The following is a 22,780-nucleotide window of genomic DNA, read 5'->3' as shown; positions in this document are numbered from 1 at the left end:
CAATAAAGTGAGAAAAATACACAATGAAAGAACTGAGTTTAAATTTACTGGGCTCTTTTCAACCCCAGGAGCTTTAGGGAAATCTTAAAACACGATTATAAGGAGGATGTAATTTGTTTTGCTCTAAGTAAAGGAGAGCTTCTTCCTCTGCCACTGGCATGCATCAGGAACAATTTCACAGAATATCAGCCTTCATATTTGGGTCCTGTTCAAACTTCAAGATGGTTCCTTAGTTCAAAGAGCAAGTAGTTGGAAAGCAAGGAAATTCAACATAATGTACAGGGGATTTTGGCTCTTTCCACAAAGGCAAGTGATAATTTAGCTCATAAGGCCACCATGTCCCCAAAATTGAAGATCAATTTTTCCTTCCCAAAAAAATGAGTATGCATGGGTCCGAAGGACTAAAAGTATTCTTTCTTAACTTTAAAGCTAGATGTCAGAAAGTGACATTATAAATGTAATTTCTTGTTAAGAGACTATTATTGTCTCCTAAAATTACATATTTCAAAGAACATAAATGCTGTAATGATTATTCTTACATACAGACTTATTATAGACTAAGGTTTAAGTAAGAATAAACTGTAAAAAGAGATAAGTATATCCATTATGTTGCACTTAGAAATGTTAGTACAAAAAATTAAAAAGCTCTATCCCCAGTAAAAATTATACTTTTATGAATGTTTACATAATCTGAAAAGTCCACATCACATGAATGTTAATACAGAACTATGAAAGAAAAATCGTATTAGGTTTGTGAGAAACCAGTATCTTTTTTTTGAAAAAGAAATAGAAAAATGCTAAGCTGCCTATGCTGAATAGACATATATTTTTAACTTCGTTTTAAAATACACTGTTTATTTAGCTCCTCTGCCCATTTTTTAATTTGGTTGCTTGTTTTTTGTTGTTGCTGCTTTGTTTTGTTTGTTTATTTTATTTTTTAGATTCCAATAGATACAGAGAACAAACTGGTGATTACTGGGGGGGGGGGTTGCAGGGAGAGGGCCAGATGAAATAGATGAAAGGGATTAAGAAGTATAAACTTCCAGCCATAAAACAAAAAATCACAGGAATGTAATGTACATATAGGGAATATAGTCCATAATTTTGTAGTAACTGTGTATAGTGATGGATGGTAATTGGTTTTACTGCAGTGAACATTTCATAATGCATAAAAATACTGAATCACTATTTTGTACACCTGAAACTAATATAATATTGTATGTTAATTAGAACTCAATAAAAATTGTATAATGTAATAATTTAGGATAAAATGATATTGCTTTATGTTTCAATTGTAATTCTTGCTTTAGGTATATTTCATCTAAACTTTGGTGCTGCCGCTTACTTACTTCATGGAAAATGTTTACCATGTTAACTAATGGGCAAAGCCAGCCTTTGTTTTCAAATTTCTTACGTAAATCAAACTTACCCTTTTTCAAAAAAATATAATTTTGCTTTTCAGTTTAAAAAAAATTTTAGTGTGTATTTTGAGGAAATTATTATGAAAGTAATAAATTTTGCAACATATTTAAATTATTTGGATTTAATATAACATGTTTATTTTACAATAAGTTATAAAACAAGACAAACCAATATTCCGCTGCACATTTTTTTACTTGAACTAATGTCAGGTACCATATAAGTAAAATTTTTAGTTGTTTATGGAGCTAGAAGTATTTTTAAAAATTTGATATTCCTGAAATATACATGTTAGGGGGATACCAAATTTTGATATTTTACTTTTGGGAGTAATTTTTTTTTGTTTGTTTTTTGCGGTACGCGGGCCTCTCACTGTTGTGGCCTCTCCCGTTGCAGAGCACAGGCTCCGGACGCGCAGGCTCAGCGGCCATGGCTCACGGGCCCAGCCGCTCCGCGGCATGTGGGATCTTCCCGGATCGGGGCACGAACCCGTGTCCCCTGCGTCGGCAGGCGAACTCTAAACCACTGCGCCACCAGGGAAGCCCGGGAATAATTTTTAAAGTTGCAAATATAAAAGAAATAACTCCAATAATTTTGTTAGATATCATGATAAAATTTTATAATTTGTAGGCAAAGTAGAATATATATTAAATCTATACATTTACATATATATATTTATTGGTCAGCCAGCTGGCATATAGTGGGGTTTTTTTTTGTTAGTAGGAGGTAGAAAATACATATAATAAAAAAAGATATAATGAATAAATGATACATAATATATTATGTATATATATACATACAAACATCTCTCTCTATATATATACATACACAGTGAAATGGTTCTGCAAATAGTATATAATTTAACTTTTTGTCAATAGGAGGTACAAAATATTAAACATTTTATATTAAATGATATATGATAAGGTTTTACATCAGTTAGATTAAGTATTTCATAATATAATTAATTACATAAGGTAAGTTTTAAATTTCTTTTTGAACAATACAGAATTATTCTGAAATGCATCAGAAATGTGACATCCATGGGTTTATTCAATGCATCGTTAACAGTCTGGTTGCCTTAGAAATATTCAGTTATATTTAAAAGAATTAGTGTCACTAACCTACACTGCTTTGATTGTTTCAAAGTAGTTTCAAACCAGTGACACTTCCTAGGAACAAATATTGAGAATAACTGAAAAGAACTGCTTACATTTAAATTTTTAAAAGCCATTTTTAGCTTTCAGTATTTCCTATGGATGTTCTTTCTGTTTTGCTCTCAAGGGAGGCTCCCTCAAGAGCAATGCACTCTTTCACATTATTCAGCTAAATAAAAGGCAAAACCATTAAATAAAACTTGCCATTGTTCCCATCTCCCCACTCTACCTTATCTCTGACTTCAGAACATCCCATCACGACACAGAACATCTGAGTATCAGCACCATGCCTCTCCTTTAGCAGATATATGCAAGATAGGACAGGAAGGCCTATTGGTCTCTTTGGTTGGCATTCTAGCAATGTGAAGATGTGTGAAAGACACTTCTTTATCTCGTAACATAGAAGAATTACTATGATAACCTTGGATATGTTCTCAGGCAGATCAATTTTAGGAAAGAATACAAATGTAATTTGATTCCTTTGATGCTATCCTCACTCGTTTATCCCTTGGAAAGCGTGGTGTTAACATGTCCATGATAGGTACCCTGGTGTGAAGAATGCTACTCAACAGGCTGATTCTAGGTAAACAAAGCACACCCACCCTACATAGCAAAGAATTGTTCCAGAATATATAACTTACAATGGTATTGGTTTTCATAGTTATGTTTTAAGTAATTATACAATAAAAATGTAATATTTTACAATGATTCAGTGCCTTCAGCCTGCATCACGGAGTATTTGAAATAGAATTTAATATTTAAAATTTTTGACAAGCTGAAAAGTAAATATGCATGAAGGATGTAAAGACACTAGGTACTACAATTAATACCCTAAAGCTATATTTATATATAACAACATAAGCCACAGAAGAGCAGATTCAAAAATTTCAACCATATTAATAATCTGTTTAATAATCAACCAGGCAACCCTGAGATTATTTGACTGTACTGTTATTCCATATCAAATTAAAACTGCAAACTCCACCCATAAATAACAAGGTAGCTAAATTTTTATTTTGGTAAAAATAGCAATAACTGGACAAATGAAACCAACATTTTAAGCACATTTAAATAAAATGCTTCATATAGATACAGGACAGTCGAATAAACAATGTCACAGCCTGATAATTAGGTAATATAAAATGGCTAAATATCATTGAATGTGTCTGAATGGGAAAGAGTACTAATGAAGAGACTAATAAAGACTCATTTAGACAGGTGAAAATCAAATATTTTAGGAGGATATAATTCTAGATTATCAAAAAAAACCTAAAAAACTTCTTAAACCACAATTTTAAAATATAGAATTTATAAAATAATTCATCATAGGATAGAGATAAGCTCATGGAATCTCTTCCCAAATAATAACATTAAAAATATACTTTTAAAAGCAAAATATGGGGCTTCCCTGGTGGCGCAGTGGTTGAGAGTCCACCTGCCAATGCAGGGGACACGGGTTCGTATCCCGGTCCGGGAAGATCCCACATGCTGCAGAGCGGCTAGGCCTGTGAGCCATGGCCGCTGAGCCTGCGCGTCCGGAGCCTGTGCTCCACAACGGGAGAGGCCACAACAGTGAGAGGCCCGCGTACCGCAAAACAAACAAACAAACAAACAAAAGCAGAATATGTATTAGAAATGCTTTGTAAAATATCACATACTGATTTAAAATTCATTGTTTCTATGACTCTACAAAAGAAAAGGTTTTAAATAAAAAATAATTGTAATTAAATATATTTCTTTTATAACTAATGTCTATTACAGCCTCTGTACCCAAGGTAGGATGTATAAGATGTTGCTTTAAATGTCCACTTTCTCATGTAACTCTGTAAATAATGATATTAAGAAAATATATTCAGGTGATTTTAGTCAATTCTCCTTTTAGACATTAGTGTACATGGTTTTAAATATATATATCCTTTAGACTGCTTTAACTAATGATCATTACTGACATTTTTTAAAAGTATCTTAAACAACTATTTAATAGTTTTTCTGTTGATTTGGTAAAGCAATACAATAATTTAAAAACAATAATTAAACAGTTTTGCGTGTATTTGCAACTTATGCTAATCATTTCATAAAACTTAATTTTAAAATAATCCCACCAGAAAATTCAAATAAAAAGCAATGAGCAGATTCTATATTAAATACTAGATATTGATTTATGGAGAATATGATCTTATATGATATTCTTGTAGAATTTATTTTATAAATAAGAAAATATTTGTTTTTCACTCTTCCATATCCAAATGGAATAAATATATATACAAGCTGTAATTTCCAGACCATCACTGGTAACTCATTAGCTTAAACTTTGACTATGTTCTGGGCAGTATCCATTGGAGATCAGCTATAAAAAGACTCTGCTTTTTACCTCAAGAAGTTTATAAACTAATCTAGATTCTCCATACCTGGATTTGATGACTTAAGAATGTCTTGAGTTCTTGGGTTCTCACCATGGATTTGTGAGTAGGGCAACCCATCCTTTCTGCTCTCAATAGCTTCATAAACACTTTCATTTCTGAATGGCGGTTTCACACTTGAGTTTCACTACTTTACCTTTTACTGGGCAAGTTACAGATACAAATTTTCCAAATTAACATACACTAAGTAGATTTTATCCCAAACAGTGAGGTTATCATCATCTGTCAGGCAAGCCCGAAGCTCCAAATTTGGATCCTATTGCTTGCTCACAGTAGGTCTAGGGATATAGCAACAGAGGCCAGCAAGTTCTCCTCTGTAATAAATACTCCCAAGAGCTATTGCCCAACATGTGCAGCAATAACTAACTGTATTAAGTCTGGCTTTTATGTTTCTATCTCATACCAAATATACCTCAGGATGGTATCCTTTGCTCCCTATTATTCCTTCTAGACATAACTCCTACCCTTTCCTGTAAAAATCTCTGAGGCTTTTGCCCCACAGTTATAACCCCTTTTTCCCAGTCATATTGCTCTCATCTTTTGGATTTATGATCATTCCATTCAGTGACTGACGACGTTGCTTATTCCTTCAAGGAATCCCTGTAAACCACAGCCAAGCACACCCAGATGACTCTGCTGCTTTGGGATGACACATAGTACATACTGACTGCATATGCCTGTGCCTTCAAGATTATTATCCTCCACACTATCTCAGCTCCCTGTCCAATAGATATCACCTAAAATTGAAAAATAATACTGACAATAACATAAGAAAAAGAATAAAAATTTAAAATCTATATATTTGGCCACAGTGAGAATAATAAAGATCATGGGCATCCTCATCTTCTGGGCCATTCAGAAAACTATAGAACTCACCCCTCATTCCTGCAATTCAAATTCACATTGATCAGTGTGTAGATTGATTTGCACATCTACTGAAGAAGGTATTAATTAAATAATCAACTTAAAAATGATGGGATTAGCTTCATTGGAAAGAATCGAGTATGTCTTTTCTTAACTATAAATCTTAATCTAACCATTAAACAAAAACTCTACATTAAAAATAAATTGTCTGTAACAAAGTAAAATCTATTTAAGTTATGGTGAAAATCAACATTACCATAAAAGAAAAATACTTTTTTTCAAAGGTCAACACAACTAACCTTTTTTTTTCAAGGGAGGCTCCTCTATTTCTCCTAAACCAAGGCAAAAACAGTAAATTAGAAAAACTTTCAGCAGAGCATAATATTGACTATTTTCCCATTTTCTTTCATTCATTTTTAAAAAACCATCTATTAGTTTTGATAATAGTAGTTCATATATTACTTTGCTTTCCAAATTCCAATTTTTAAGTATACACTTTGCCTATGTACATTTATTTGAGATAGTTTCACTTTTATGAGTTCAATAAAATTGTGGCAGTGATCCAAATTATACATTATAGTTCGCATATCATGTTCATTTCAGTCCTCTATTGTTCATCTCGACCTCTCACAGGAGCCAAAAAATACAAATTCAGACAAAGTCATAGAAAGGACTAAAATAATAAGAGCTTTCCTGGTAGTCAAGGCTGAATATAATTTCTGATGAGTAAGGCTGATCTTAAAAATGCCATCTAAAAAGCAGAATTACAACGCTTTGTTCTTTTCACATCCACTCAATAGCAGTTTACATGTGGTTTAAGTTTGTTATTTCCTTTTGATCATCAATACATTCTAGAGAGTAAATAGTTTAGTTGCATAATTGTTGTGACATTTAGAATGTCTCCGTTCTACATCTCCATTTGATTCAATTAATTAACTTTCATTGTGATTTTAGTAGGATTGCTTTCTCTATTTGACTGTAAATATGAATTATATGTATAACGTATTTATACGTATATTTAGTTTTCAAACTTGGGAAACAGCAGCCAATTTTTGTTCCTGAAGAAGCATATAAATATGTTTCTATTGTGGTTCTGTAGGATCGTATAATAAGTCCCTCTCTACCATAATGCTACTCTAATGCAGCATTCAATTTTGACATCTTTGCCATAATGGCAGATAAGCTATAAGATGAAAGCCATATAGAGACCAATTTACTGAGTTTGGCAGCCTGTTGATAGGCTATTTGCACTCTGAAGTGTATTCGTTTTGGTTTAGCCTGACCCAAGTGCTCATGTGTGCTTAAACTTAAGTAAACTATTGTAATGCGCATGAATCATTGGTCCTAGCAGTTAGATATATTTCTATGTTCTTTGTACCTTTATCAGTGTCCTTGTCTCCATCACCATTATCTTCTTCATCACCCTCAGACGAGATGATGTCAGACAACAAAGAAAAGAAGCCATAGACCCAGTCCGTGGTTTCCTCCACAGCATCATGTACAAGTTTTAGAGGATCTGAGCCAATCTTGGAAATAGAGCTTGCTAAAAGTAATTAAAAACAAAGAGGTTTTGTAATCATTCCCAAAGAAACTAAGAAAATCTGCTTTTCCTGATTTATTCTTTTAACACATTTAAGTTACTTCTAGTAACTTCAATGGATAGAATTAGGAAAAACTGAAGTCTGTAAATCTTCCCTTTCTTATATCCTAGGAGATATAAACTGTTTGTGAAATAATAGATTAAATAATAAAAATGCAAGCAAGAAAACAGACACATTAGGGATTTCCAATATGTTGTTATTCTCATTCTAGTTACATGAAAGTTTCTCTGAAGGGCTAAGGGTAGCCTTTAAGATCTGATTGAAGAGGTGATATATCTAGAAATATGGTTTAAGTTGCACCTGATTTTTCATCAATCTGTAATTAAATTTTTAGATTTATGTTTTCCTTAATTTTAAAAACTAAGCTTTTCAGGGATTCTTCTCCCTTTGACATCTTAAGGGACTAGAATTATATCAACATATTATACTTTCTAAGGGTTAAGTATGCCAAAATTAGATTTTTACTCTGATTGAGATAGGAAGTCATTGGAAGGTCTGAGCAGAGGAAAAAGTGATTTGATTTATGTAACATTTGCCATGTTGAAGATGGAAAGAATGCCTGGTTGGAAACAGGGAGATCAGTAAGAAGCCAAATGAAATAATCCATAATCCAAGGGAAAGAAGATGGTGATTTCTATATGGGTGGTACCAGTTTGTGTGATGAGGTGTGATCAGATTCTGAGTGTATCTAAAAGATAGAATTAATGTATAGACTGACAGTATGGCTGTTGGATGTGAGAGAAAGAGAGGGGTGTGGAATAACTTCAAGGTTTTTGGTTTGAGAAACTGGAAGGATGAAAATACCATTTACTGAAATGGGGAGGACTGGAGAGAAACAGGGTTTGTTGCCCAGTATATTTAAGTAGCTGAGTTTTAAACTTGTTAAACTTGAGTTGTCTATTGGAACTCTATGTGGAGATGTAGACATTTGTATAGCTCAATATGTTCTACAAAAATGAAGTTCTAGCTGAAGACGGAAACTTGGAAATTCAATAAAGAATAGAAAGCATTCAAAGCTATGACACTGAATGTGATCACTAAGGGAGTGGACCTAGGAACATGCCAACATTTACAAGACAGTGAGATAAGTCAGAGACATGAGGAAGAACCAGCAATGGATTCTGAGGAGAGAAGAGAGACAGACAGAGACAAAGAGACACCGAGGGAGATTAATTGAGAGCCAGAAAAAAAAAAGAGTATAATGTACTAGATATCAAGTCAAGAAGTTGTTTCTGTGAGGATAAAGTGAGCAGTTGGCAAGTGTTGCTGATAGGTCAAGAAAGATGAAGACTGAGAACAGAGCTTTAGATTTAATGATGAGGATGTCACTGGTGACCTTCAAAGGGCAATTTCAGTGAAATACATTCAAGACTAAACGGGAAGAATTTAGAGGTAGTAAGTATATTTTACTGTAAAATGACAGAGATTGGGCAATAGTTGAAGGACTAGAATCATAGTGGGGTTTCCATTGCTTAAGCTGTTCAAGTGGGAAGAATGTTCCATTTTTATGTTGATGGGTAAGATGCCATAGAGAGGGACAAATAATATTAGAGATAAGATTTCTGGGGAAATTTTTAATTTCACAGGATTCACAACCCATCACAAGGATGCCAAGTTACAACTGGTCTCAGGGAAACCTACCTCCATGATTCAGTGACAACTTTACTCTTTGGACCTTATTTCACTGCATTCTGGAGAGTGTCGTGTGAGCAAGATATGGTAGTCTGAAAGGTGAGATTAAACCTTAAAGAAAGGAAATGTGGAATTTTATAATTGCATTTGAGAATTTTAAAAGAATTATGTGTAAGGAACTGGACTGGACTGGTACCATTAAAGGCATTTTTAGCACTAGTATATTTTATATCTAATGGAAGAATATTGCAAATGGGATTTTTATGATCTGAATAGATTGAGACCATTTCCCCATTCCTCTTCTTTCTAAGTGTTCACTGAGGAACTTAACAATAAAATCCAACAAAACAGATATCAGTTTAATTATCCTTATGCTTAAATGCACTATATATACACTTTGCAGACATGTATATTGCCTGGTTCTAAGATAGTCAAACCAGGTTATTTTCATGAAAAAAATATTTTGCTATCTTGAGACCAGCTTCTGACTTTCAGTCACATGGAAAACAACTTTAAAAACATATATAGATATGGATATAGATATATCTTTAAAAAGATAGTAGTCCTCAAGTTAATTCTTATCCCTTCTCTAAGACATCACATCCAAATTATAACAGTGGGGATAATATTATACAATGCAACTAAAACTTTTATAGATGTTTTCTTTTTTAATCGTACTTCTCTACCTTTCATGTTTCCATGAGTTAAATTACATACATTAAAATAAGGATCATCATAAAAATGGTAGTAGCTAACACTTTTAGGGTGTATATTACCTGCCAGGTACCATTCTAAGAACTTTATGTACACTAACTCACTTTATCCTTTCAAAAACCCAATGAGGTAGACATCTCTATTTTAAATATAAGAAAACTGAGACAGAGGGAACTTAAATAAAATACCTAAGGCTGCATAGCTAGTAAGTAACGGAGCCAGATTTTGCACCATCCGGGGTATGTCTCAACTACTATGCAATACTGCAATCAAAAAGCAAACAAACAAACAAAACCATGAATTCGCAATTGGTTCTGTAGTAAGATGTTAGATGAGAGATTCTGGGAGGGCTTTTCTTGCTGTTAAAAGGGGGAACAAGGACTTTGCTGCATGAGAATATAAAGCCTGGAACTGCTATAGCAGCTTATAACCATGAGGACTGACTCACTGAGGAAGGCAAAGGCTAAAAATGAAAGAACTTGAGTCAAGTGCAGCTCTCCTACCTAGCGCTGAACCACGCCATACTGAAGCCAGAGACAAAAGGAAAAATCAGTAACAATGCTTCTGTCTTTATTTAAAATTTTAATATTGTTCATCCCAGATTTTTGCATTAGTTTTTTTTGTTTTTGTTTTTTTTTTGCGGTACGCGGGCCTCTCACTGCTGTGGCCTCTCCCGTTGCGGAGCACAGTCTCCGGACGCGCAGGCTCAGCGGCCATGGCTCACGGGCCCAGCCACTCCACGGCATGTGGGATCTTCCCAGACCGGGGCACGAACCCGTGTCCCCTGCATCGGCAGGCAGACTCTCAACCACTGTGCCACCTGGGAAGCCCTCATTTTGCTATGTTTAAATGCCTTCTTTTACAAATGAGTGAGTACCAGGATATTGCCATACTCAATAACAGATGTTATATTTTAAAAGTATAAAAACTTAAAAAAATAGTTGTATGTAATCACCTGCCCTGAATTACATAAATGATTTAACTTCAAAATCAAGCGTCTCTGCATAGATTTTCCTTCCACTAGATTTTTAACATAGACCATATACAGAGGTTGAAATTCCCTGTAACCTTTTATCCTTACTGTCAGTGAACACTCCTCAGAATATGGCAAAATAAAAAGCTGGATTCATAAAATTCCCAGGGTTCTTCTAATATTCATCACACTATGAAATATTTTTACTTATGTCTGTGGTGTTGGGGCCTGAGGACAAAATAAGAGGCACTCAGGAAGAAAAAATGGGCAAAAAGTAAAGGAAGCAGTGGAATCTGGAGCCTGTGAGGGTTGAGAGAACACACTGGAAACTGCATCAGTCCTAAGACCTCCAAACTTCCCTCTTCAAAGAGGAGAAGCTGTTACCCTTCTCATAGAGTTAAATATGTACCTAGGCCAGGAGTGAAGAAGCCAAAGGAAGCTCTGGGAGGTGCTGGGGTCGCTGCAGGAGCAGCTGCTGTCCCATGCCAACAAGGTGAGTCAAGGGATCAGTGACAACAGGCGTGTGCAACTGCCCCTGGTCCCCTGCAGTGACCTCCCTGGTCCTGCTTGCCTCTGCCTCTGAAATCTCTCACACAATGATCCTTCTGGCTCACACAAACCCACAACTATGCAGGGGAGGGAATTCTAGAAAACATAGTTTTATCCTAGCCAAAATGACACAATACAAATCCACGACACCTAGCTTCAATAGTTACCATTTTACCAGTTTTATTTATATTTCTTCTCTCCCACATTTATCTTTTCTTTTTTCTAGTTTAGTAAATATTTTAAAGCAAATCCTAGATACTTAAATTCTTAATCCCAGATCCATAAATACTTCAACATGCATGTCTGTTCCATAATTTGTTTGACAGTTTCTTGTTTGAGGCACAAAAAAATGTCCAAAGTAAGTTTTGTATCTTTCTTTTGCCAAGTATGGAATCAGCCACTTCTTGAAGGAATCACAGTTCCTTTTATTGGGAAATGGTATTTTGAGACCAAAATTTGGTCAGCAGGGGTGCTCATTGAGTTGGATTTGGCCAAGAAATATGAAATTTCAGTCATGTGTTTACACTGACATTTCCAAGTAAAATCTGGAATTTTCACACACCATTTTTGCTATTAAACTCACATCTCTTCTGTTGAAAATCTGATTTCTTAATGATATCAACTTAATTACTTCATTTTTTCCTACAGTATACCAATAACAATTTCAAATAAAATGACAGCAATACTACTAATAACAATAAAAGCAGTGAATAGAGTTTTAGATCTCTTTTCATTTCTTTTCCTCATTGAACTATATCATACTAAGGACAGAGAGTCAGAATTGTATGTTTTAAAGTTATTTAAAGTAATTATTTTCTCTGGTTATGCAAATAACTTGATATAGATTTAGGTTCATTTGCTTCAGTGCATTTTCAAATTTTAGTGATTAATTTTAATTATTTAAAGATTTTAAAATTATAAAATGACGTTTACAAGTTCCTTAAGTCAAAACCATTTAAGAGCACATATTAAGAAAAGTTTTGTTGCCATCCTAATCCCTTGCTATACTGTCCTCTTCTTTTGACAGCTACCTAATTTTGTTAATTTTGGCTTATACTTTCATATATTTATTTCATATATATATATTTATATTTAAAGGAAGACATCTAAAATTTTAAATAGGGGAATAATAAAATGAGATTTTCCATTTACAGTAATCTGGCCACAAAATGAGAAAGGAGGCAGAGGCAAGATTAGAGGCAAAGAGTAAATATATGGCTAGTGTAACAATTTTGGGGAAACCAAGGCAAGAGTTCTAGAGACAAGGTACAGAGTATAGAACAGAATCAACAGATGTTTGGAAAGTAGAATGAGTTCTTTTTGATCACTGAATGTTCATGGGTAGTGGGGAAAGAGGTAAGTATGTGAGGAGTCCCACTTTTCTGACTTAAGAAACTGGAAACTGGACTTGTAATCTAGGAGGCTGACCTGGAAAGAAATATTGGGTTGGCCAAAAAGTTCGTTCGGGTTTTTGCAATATTGGATGGAAAACCCAAATGAACTTTTTGGCCAACCCAATATAACCAGCTCGGTTAGGAATTTTGAGTTTGATGTTCCAACTGAATGTCAACGCAATTAGAAAAATGGAGAGAGATTAGGGTTAAAGATATGGACTGGGAAGTCATTATGTGTGAAAGTCAGTTATAAGCAAACTTCTGGGTGAGTAGGTCAATTAAGGGGAAAATAAAAATGCTGATGAGCTGATTTTTTTTCAAAATAAAATAGCTTACTGACTCCCATGGTGGGAAAAATGCATTTTCCTAAAACTTATCTTGCATGCTTTAGTTGTTTTGAACCGTGTCACCGTTTTTGGCCTTTAAATCTAACTATCTGGCCAGTTTAGAGAAGGGTTGATCCTGTTATTAGATTGAGAGACATATATTAAAGATAAGCAGGCTAAGTATGATGGCAGCTTACTCATCACTTGTATGGGCAACACAAAGTCATCGCAGCTAAAGCAATGGAACAAGGTGATATTGTCTAAGAGGGGCAAGAAGCTCATGGTGTCAAAGAAGAGCTATAAAAGTCATAAGAGGACAGGGTTTTACTAAGCAAGTGCCAGTCAGCAGTTCTAGTGCTGAAAAGCTTAACCAAGACGAAGATGTTAAGTATGCAAGTTGTTCTTTTGTTCACTTGTTCGATTTTTTTCATTAAGAAGTCAAGTGTGTATTTGAGACACTTCAGCAGAGTGACAGAATAGTGTCAGATTGTCTCTTTGAGGGGCTTGGCTAGAGGGATAGAAACAAAAAGGTTTGTAGCTAAATAGAGATATAGGGAGGTGAGGGAAATTTGCTGGTTTTTCCAAGTTAGAAAACACATAAACATGTAGAAAGGAAGGAGGGAATAGAGGGGAGATTGTGAAGATACAGGAAGGAGCCACATTGAAAGCATACCTTCATGAGGCCCTTTCCTCTCATACACACCCAGACACACATATTTCTTTTCTTTTTTTTTTTTTTTTTCGGTACGCGGTCATCGCGGAGCACAGGCTCCGGACGCGCAGGCTCAGTGGCCATGGCTCAAGGGCCTATCCGCTCCGCGGCATGTGGGATCTTCCCGGATCAGGGCACAAACCCGTGTCCCCTGCATCGGCAGGCGGACTCTCAACCACTGCGCCACCAGGGAAGCCCCCACGTATTTCTTTAAGAGTGATAAGCCCTTTTATAAAACAAGATCTTCCTGAAGCAATAACTTGTACTTCTCTGTTAAATTAAAACAAGGAGGCCATTAGACTGAGGTGGCTCTAATACCTTAGCAGCCTTTGACAGCAAACAAAACCTAAGCCTTTAAGCGTCTCAAGGTTAAGAAATCAAACCTATGGACAAGTCACAAAGAGCCAGCTAGCCTTTCCCAAATAAGGCAAACACTTAAGCTGTAGCCAATCAAATGATTTCCTTGCTTTGCTTCCGCCTCTTCTCTGTAAACGTTTTTCCTGAACTCCTGTCAGCAGAGTGCTCCCTAAGCATTTTGGGTTTGGTGCTGCCCGATACAAATCAATTTTTGCTTATATTCTTAAAATTCTGGATATGCCTCAGTTTATCTTTTAATATCCCAGATAAACACAGATTCCCAAAACATTGTCATTTTCTCTTTCTCTCCCTTTCTCTCTCCATCTCTCTTATCATCTTCTTCCTCTCTCTCTCCTACCTCTGATCTCCGGATACTGCCCATATTAGATTGCAATGATCAGGCTTCTCCATCCTTTAGTGAGAATCATGCAAAAAATAAAATAAAATGAAGGGTGAACACAAAGCTCTTGAAATGCATCAGATTCTAAAAGATAAAACCCATTTGAATTACAATTTTGAAAAAAATAAAATACTTGCAGATGTTAGATATTTAGATGAATTTAAAGCAAAGAAAAACTAGGATCCTGATTTAAAAGCAGTTTTGGTGAGTTAATTGTTTTATTGACTGCACAAGGAAATGACTGTCAGTTTTCTAATCTACATTTGAATAGTCATAGTGTAGCTCCAATCCTTGCCATTCAACATCTGAGGCATGAGCATTTTCCTTCTGATTTTTAACATTTTCTCAATTGAAATTTTCCCATACTCATCTTTACTATTAACTAACTTCAGTATTTTAGAAATGTGCACTTGTGTGGAACCCTAATGAAATTAAACACAAGCATCTTTAGTTTTAATTGTGTGACTATTTCAATATTTAAAAGTTTCAAAATATGTTTCTAAGTTGTCCTTTGCTGTTCCTCAACTGCTACTTTTTGAGGCAATAAGAAGCATTAATGCAAATAAATGTACATTTCACCTCTCTTTCTCAATATGACCCCAATCAACCAATTTTTTGCTGGCAAAACTGTGTTGCAGGTGTTTAAGCCTGGAATATTTCCAGCTAGCTGGAGCTAGACCCATGTCAAATAAAGGGCATTTTACATTCTGAAACAAAAATCACAAACAACTTTTGGCTTCTTTTATTCATGTCAAGCATCTGTATAGAAATGGAAGAGTCTTACTATAATTTTATTAATAATCATGGTGTGGATGTTATTATATTAATTGAAAAATTAACTTTTCTTCCTCCTCTTAAAAATGTATATCTTAAGTATAAATACAATCCCAGTGTTACATGTATTAACAAGGAATGAGAAAGCAAGTTTTCTGTAGATTTATAGATTTCTATAGATTTGTTTCCAAGCTAATAGGATTAATTTCCTGGTAGCAGGAGAACAGTCAAAATATCATAGTACTCCAGTTAGATGACTTACTTGGATCATTATGTTATAAATTTAGCAGACCAGTGAAAAAGAAAGATATTAGATTTGGGATTCATACAGCAGTTAGCATATCCTGACTACGTACTGAATAAACATGTATTTCATCAAGTCAAGGATTGGTTTTGGAAACTCTTGACTATATTATATATTCTCTTTAGCTATTCTATTGCTCAGTGTTAGCCAAAAAAATAATTTTTAAAAAATAAATTTATTTATTTTTAATTTTTGGCTGTGTTGGGTCTTCGTTGCTGTGTGCGCGCTTTCTCTAGTTGCGGAGAGCAGGGGCTAATCTTCATTGTGGTGCAAGGGCTTCTCATTGCAGTGGTTTCTCTTGTTGCAGAGGATGGGCTCCAGGCACAGGCTTCAGTAGTTGTGGCACGTGGGCTCAGTAGTTGTGGGCTTAGTTGCTCTGGGGCATATGGGATCTTCCTGGACCAGGGGTCGAACCCTTGTGCCCTGCATTGGCAGGTGGATTCTTAACCCCTGTGCCACCAGGGAAGTCCTCAAAGAAATAATTTTAAAGTTTTTTTAACCAATTAAAATGGAGAATGTAGGGTCATGAATTATGTTCTTACTATATCATATAAAAATAATAAGCCATTTCAGAATGGCTAGAACATTCCCTCAATGTGAAAATAAAATAGAATACTTTAATCATTGGATTACTATTGTGTAATTGGTAGAATCTATGTATATTCAAAAGATATTTAAAATTGGAAATCATGTAGTCAATTCATCTTTTTGAAATATGCCTATTCATCTTTCTGAAATATTGAATAAGCTTAAAGTCATGAAGAATAAATTAAAATAATACCAACTACAATTTATCTAACAATTACTATGTGCCATTCAAAATTCCAAATGTTTTGTATATATTAGCTCATTCAATGCTCACAGAACCATATGAAGCAGATACTCTTATTGCCTACAGAGAATGAAACTGAGGCACAGGGAAGTCATGTCCCCAAGGTTACACAGCTACTAATTGGAGTCAGGACTTCTTCAACCCAGTACTTTAGCCCCCAGAGCCTGCATTCAACTGCTTCACTTGGGTCTTGAAGTCCATGTGTTCTTTTATTATTACTGTTGTATAGTTTTGCTTGTTTGCTTGCTATATATGCTTAGCAAATAACTCCTGTTAAGCTCATACAAATTTTACTAAACAATGTGTGCCAGGCAATAAGCAGGTTAACAGGAATATTAAGATAAATGAGACAATCCTACCTTTGAGACGCTTAAGGTTCAATCAGAGAAACAGAGGTTTAAAAAGTGAATCTTAACACTATCAAAATCATCATAAACTATAAAGAACGACTGCTCATTACTTAGCATTCAGAGTGTAAAAAACACTACCACCTTTTCCTTTATCTACTTATTTATTCATTCTTTCATCTCAACATTCATTCAAATGTTTATTGAGCTCACAGTGCTAAACACTTCTAAGCACTAGAAAAATCAAGCAAATAAAATAGACAGTCATTTTCTTTGCAAACCTAACAGATCAGTAGAGAAGAAAGATATTAAATAAGTAACCACACACAATCAAATGTATGTAACTTGTAATAAGTGCTGTGTGTAAAGAGTAAATGATATAATGGGGAATTAGGATAGAGTGACTTGATTTACACTGAAAGTTCAGGAAAGGTTTCTCTAAGGAAGTGAATCCAAGCACAGCACTAAAAGATGTTTAGTAGCTGGACCATCAAAAAGTGGGGTATTAATGTACGGTATGATTTATAATTGTATCCATCTAGATACATCTATAAATATAAAGTCTCCTTTGCTAAGGTTCAAATGAGTGGTATAGAGCATTGGAATCAAAGTTGGATTTCTTGACCTTGAAATCTGCCACCAGCAAAAACCTGGAGCCCAACGTCGAATTACCAACTTTTTATTTTGTAAGAAAATGTCATTTAAAAACTGTAACAGGAGAAATATCTGTCATTATCATCATTTCAAAAGAGAATTTTAAGACCAAAAACATAGGAACAATAGAATTAAGGACACATCTCTAAAGTGGATATATTTTTCTTTATCTTTTTCTTCATTTCATGAAGAATCAACAAACTCTGATTAGGATCTGGGAACCATTGGACTATAAAAACTTCTCTTTCCTTGAGGTGTTTATAAGCAGATTGGAATTAGGTAATGAAATGCATCCTTATAGATGTAGTGACCAAGAAGACCAAACAGGCCTGGGACATTGAACAGAAAATGTAGGATTTGAGATAAGACTTGAATCAGAATAAGAAGCACAAAAATATCAGCTATTCTTGAAAACTGAGTACACATGAGAACTGATAAAAGTCTAAAATGTTGCATTTAGTGTCCCAGTTTTCCAAGTCTCCTAAAATGTAATAACATATTCACACATATGCAGTCACACAGGCATTTCTATATACACACACACACACAGACACATATACATATATATATATAACATTAAATGTTAAATTTAAACATTCTGATTGACTTTGGGTCTTCCCTGAATCACTTTGCTCCTCTAAACTCATAGCCTGACAAACAGTACACCTGTTTTACTGGGCTAAGTGCCAGGGGAAAAAAAATATCAGGGAAATTAATTTTTAAGAGCAGTAGATAAATGGCACACCTCATTAGAAAGTCTATTTAAAAGGCACATCAGGAGATGTCTGCAAGACTTTCATAAGAAATTGATGCTTCCTACCATCATATTCTTGCTGCTCTCTTCTCAGATTACTGATCTTACTTCCTGGTAATAAGACTCAAATTCAAGTTGCATTTAATGAGTGCCTCCTATGTGCCAGGCGGGTATGTTTTACATAGGTTATCTTATCTAATTCTTTCAAAATTGTTTTGAAATAAGTATATTTTGCGGAATGCCTGCAAGAATTACTAAACGTGCTTTGAGACCCCCTGGTACAGCCATATAATGATCTTCCCTTCTTATGGATGAAGATGCTAATAAATTATGACCCTTGTTTTTAGGTAAGAAAAGCCACGAATTACTACAATTTATTCACGTACATTCTGACCTAGAGGAAAATCATTAACATGCACCAATAACTAAGTTTGTAGTCATTTCTTTAGAAATCCTACTTGCTCGCATTTATTGTTTAGAGAGAAAGTTGTCTCTTTGTAAATAAGGCAAAGAAGTCTGTAAGGAATGTCAACAAAAGACTACGAATTCTGACCCTGAAAGAATCATTAAATTATCACGGCACGCCACCGTTTTCTGGAAGGACTTCCTGGCTGAGTCTACAGAAGCTTGGGGGCGATGCCTCTAGCAGCCTTTGTGACCCCCTAGGCTCAGTTATTAAGGAATGAACATTACTCTGCCCTTCCACCCCAACTTGGGGTTTCGGAAGACATAATATCCAGGTGATCAGACACCTTGGTTTGTGCCTACTGTCCTGAGGTAAATATTCATAGCTTTCCATTTCACACTCACAAGTGCCTGTTTTGGATGATAAATTATATAGTCATCCTATGGGGTGGTTTTGTGTGCTGTCAAGTCACTAAACTTGAACTACATTTCCCAGAATTCCCTTACATGAATGTTCCAGGTAACAGTTGGGTACAAGAGAAATTTGCACAAGCTTTGGAAGGCAAAATAGAAGTAATAGCCACTGTTTACTCTCTGAAGGTTGGTATAGGGCAGGTGCTGTCACCTCTCATGCACATTATGGCAGGTACGCTGGCTGGTCTTGACGTGTGACAGCAGCAGGCTGCACCTCTTCCAGTTCCCACTGACTGGTCCTCCTCCTTCAGCATCTCCTTCAGCAGGTGGAGGGCACCAGCTTATATTGCAGCTCACCCACGTCATCGTAATTTGAGGTGGTGAGAGTCAAATGAGGGTTCCAGATTGTCCTTTGTCTCCCCTATTCTTTTTCCATCTGCCTTTTTCAGTGATGGGGTTCAGGACATGCTACCCCAAAATGTGGCACCTTAGCACATTGAATATTTTCAGCTGAAGGAATGGAAGAAATAGCATGTGCAAGAAGAACCTTCTGACCCTCCCCTAAAGCAGGTCATAAAACCTTCCTGTGACAGAGGCCCTCCCTACACCCAGAGGAAAGGAATGTCCTTATCCTCAAATGCACAGAGGAATCTGAATGAACAGGACTTACTGTGTCCCCCAGTCTGCTACACTTAGCTCAGACCCTTTTTCGTCGTGTCACATTTTTTCACCGCTTTCCACTTATCACCAAACCTAGCATAAAAATGCTCAGGTTTAACTGCCTCTTAAGGGCTTCACTTCCTTATGAAGAAAGGCTCCTATGTCCCATAAAGCTTATATTAAATAAACATGAGCGCTTTTCTCTCGTTAATTTGTCTTTTGTTAGAGGGGCCCCAGCCTAGAATTTAGAAAGGGAGAGGAAAAAGATATTTTTTCTCCTCTACACTATCTTCCACTCTGCTGACTTCTGACCCTGTACCAGGTAAACTGCAACAGCCTCACCTAGACTGCTTAATCAGCTCCCATGAATGCATTAGCCATACAAAATAAATTCCCTACTTTACATCACTTACAGTGACTCTACTCTCATCAAAGTCTGACAGACAGACCATAGCATTGTTCGAATAGTATTTTAACATTATGTTTAGTAAGAAACGAAGGGTAGGTGGAATCTCTTTCCTAGTATCTGATTTTTGTGTCCTAAAATTTGTCTTATTTGAAAAGATGAAGTAAAGTCACAAATTTTGCAGACCAGAAACCAAGCTGCCATCCTCATTTTACAGACAAGAAAATATAATTTCTTAGTCATGCTAACTTGTAGGTTATAGAGATATCAGTGAAACCAAGTCTTCTGAAATAAGCATATGAGTGAACCCAAGTCTTTTGAAATAAGCCAATTCTATTAGTGCTTCACAAGTAGATTGTATACAGATCAACCAGATCAAATTCAGAAAATAGGGAATTGTGAAGATTGGCTAGAGGAGAATCATTCTTCTCAATCCCGTATAGTACTTGCTTATGAAAATAGGTTTTCATTTCTATGTAAACATTTTTTAATATCTTGGAAGCATTCACCTACTTTTCTCAAGTGTCAGAGCCCAAGGACAGGTGCTCTCTCTGGCTTTCAGAGCAACTATTTCTAGTATGATTTCTTGTACCACCAACCTTGTTTTTTAAACATTAACGATACATATTTCGAAGACTATTATGTGGTACAAAAGGCTCATCATGGTAATAATATTAATCCCTGGTAAATGTTTGAAATGTATCAATTAAAAATAGCATTAGAAACATGAGGATCATTTACATTTTGACACTCTTAATGAAGCAAATGGTATTTTTTCTGTGAAAAAAACATTAAAAAGGCAAGTTAAAACTTAATAAATGGAGGAAAGAAATCAGAATTTTAATACAAGTGGATGTATCCCATTCAACCAGTGGTTAATACAGGTTTTATGCTATAATTATACAATGTCCTTGAATTTATTATACTCTTTTGGTTCTAGAAGTTGATTATTCAAATTTTAATTTGAATTTCTTATTTGAAGAATTAATTTATATGTCTGGAAGAATTTTAGCTTTGAGACTTTTTAAAATTTCAAATCCATTGGAGAATACTTGTCTTCTGAAATATGGTTTCAGGTTGCCAGCCATCCCAACACACCACCTTTCTCTTTGCACCTGTTGTAATTACAATCTCTCTTTGTCAATTAGAGTACTGAATACTACTTCCTTAGATCTAAGTATTTATCTTAAGATACATAACTTGGCAATATAACTTTCTGAGAGTAAAATATGTGGTAGCTAGCCATCACAGTGGCCCCCAGTGATTCTTACCTGTGGGCATTCCTACCATTGTATAGTCTCATCTAACACTGAATAGGGTTGACCTGTTATGACCTAAAGGATTTTGCAGAAATGGCAGTGTGGGATTTAAAAGTGTAGGTCATAAGGGGCATTGTGGCTTCTGCCTTGCTCTTTCTCGAATTACTCAGTCTAGGCGATGCCAGTTGCCATGATGTGAGCACACACCAGCATTAACTTAAAAGCCGAATGAGTGAGACATCTTGCCAACTGGTCCGCAACCCCAGAAAAAAATTTCAGATGTCTGCAACCCCAACCGAGGTCTTCACTGCAACATCAAGATATACCCTAAGCCAGAACCACCGACATAAGCCATTCCCAAATTCCTAAGCCACAGAAACTGTGTGGAGTGATAGATGTTTATTATTTTTTTAAATCTCTTACTTTTCTGGTAATTTACTATGCAGCCATAGATGACCATTACAAAATATGACAAGTATCTTTTTTTTTTTTGCGGTACGCGGGCCTCTCACTGTTGTGGCCTCTCCCGTTGCGGAACACAGGCTCCGGACGCGCAGGCCCAGCGGCCATGGCTCACGGGCCCAGCCGCTCCGCGGCATGTGGGATCTTCCCGGACCGGGGCATGAACCCGTGTCCCCTGCATTGGCAGGTGGACTCTCAACCACTGTGTCACCAGGGATGTGTCCCCTGCATCGGCAGGTGGACTCTTGACCACTGCGTCATCATTTCATAAACATATTTTTTTCATTCTAATTTTATTAAATGTACTTATTAGTTTTTAAAGTGGGTCAAAACCTGTTTGACTGGATGAAATAAAAATTTTATGATAAATATTTCTTTCTTCCTAAGGTAAGGAATTGTTTCAAAATCAAAATATCACCATTATTCATTCCTTTAAGCAATATATAGCAGAAAACTTGCTATGTGACAGACACTCATGTACAGAGATGAATAAGAGAATTTCTTCCTTGAATAAGGTTAAGTTTTTGAGTGAGATGGACAAGTAAACAGATATTAACAATACAATGTGTTAACTGCTGATAATACAGGTGCCTGTAAGGGACTAAGAAAATGAAAGCATGGTACAGTGAAATTTTCTTAGGGAATCTGGAATTCTTTCACAAAAAAGGGATGAATTCATCCTTCAAGAAAACTGAGGAATGAATCTCTTACTAGTGATATTAAAATGTATACAGGGGAGACCTTCAAGATGGCAGAGGAGTAAGACGTGGAGATCATCTTCCTCCCCACAAATACATCAAAAATACATCTACATGTGGAACAACACCTACAGAACACCTACTGAACGCTGGCAGAAGACCTCAGACCTCCCGAAAGGCAAGAAACTCCCCACGTACCTGGGTAGGGCAAAAGAAAAAAGAAAAGACAGACACAAAAGAATAGGGACAGGACCTGCAGCTCTGAGAGGGAGCTGTGAAGGAGGAAAGGTTTCCAC

General features: G+C 35.7%; 1 protein-coding gene across 1 annotated transcript in view; it reads right to left on the bottom strand.

The window, feature by feature from the left end:
• TRDN (triadin) overlaps positions 1-22,780 on the bottom strand; it is a 372,172-nt gene that overhangs the window by 287,168 nt on the left and 62,224 nt on the right. The window contains exons 3-4 of the mRNA XM_024759083.1: positions 7,236-7,400; positions 6,157-6,189 (exon numbers count right to left, since the gene is read on the bottom strand). Of these exons, the coding sequence (XP_024614851.1) occupies positions 6,157-6,189; positions 7,236-7,400 (198 nt within the window). The remainder of the gene's footprint in view (positions 1-6,156; positions 6,190-7,235; positions 7,401-22,780) is intronic.

The sequence above is a fragment of the Neophocaena asiaeorientalis genome, unplaced genomic scaffold (genome assembly GCF_003031525.2).
Source record: "Neophocaena asiaeorientalis asiaeorientalis breed wild unplaced genomic scaffold, Neophocaena_asiaeorientalis_V1.1 scaffold5, whole genome shotgun sequence".
Classification (NCBI taxonomy): Eukaryota; Metazoa; Chordata; class Mammalia; order Artiodactyla; family Phocoenidae; genus Neophocaena; species Neophocaena asiaeorientalis.
The sequence above is the reverse complement of the archived record's forward strand: the minus strand, read 5'-3'. Positions and strand labels throughout refer to the sequence as shown.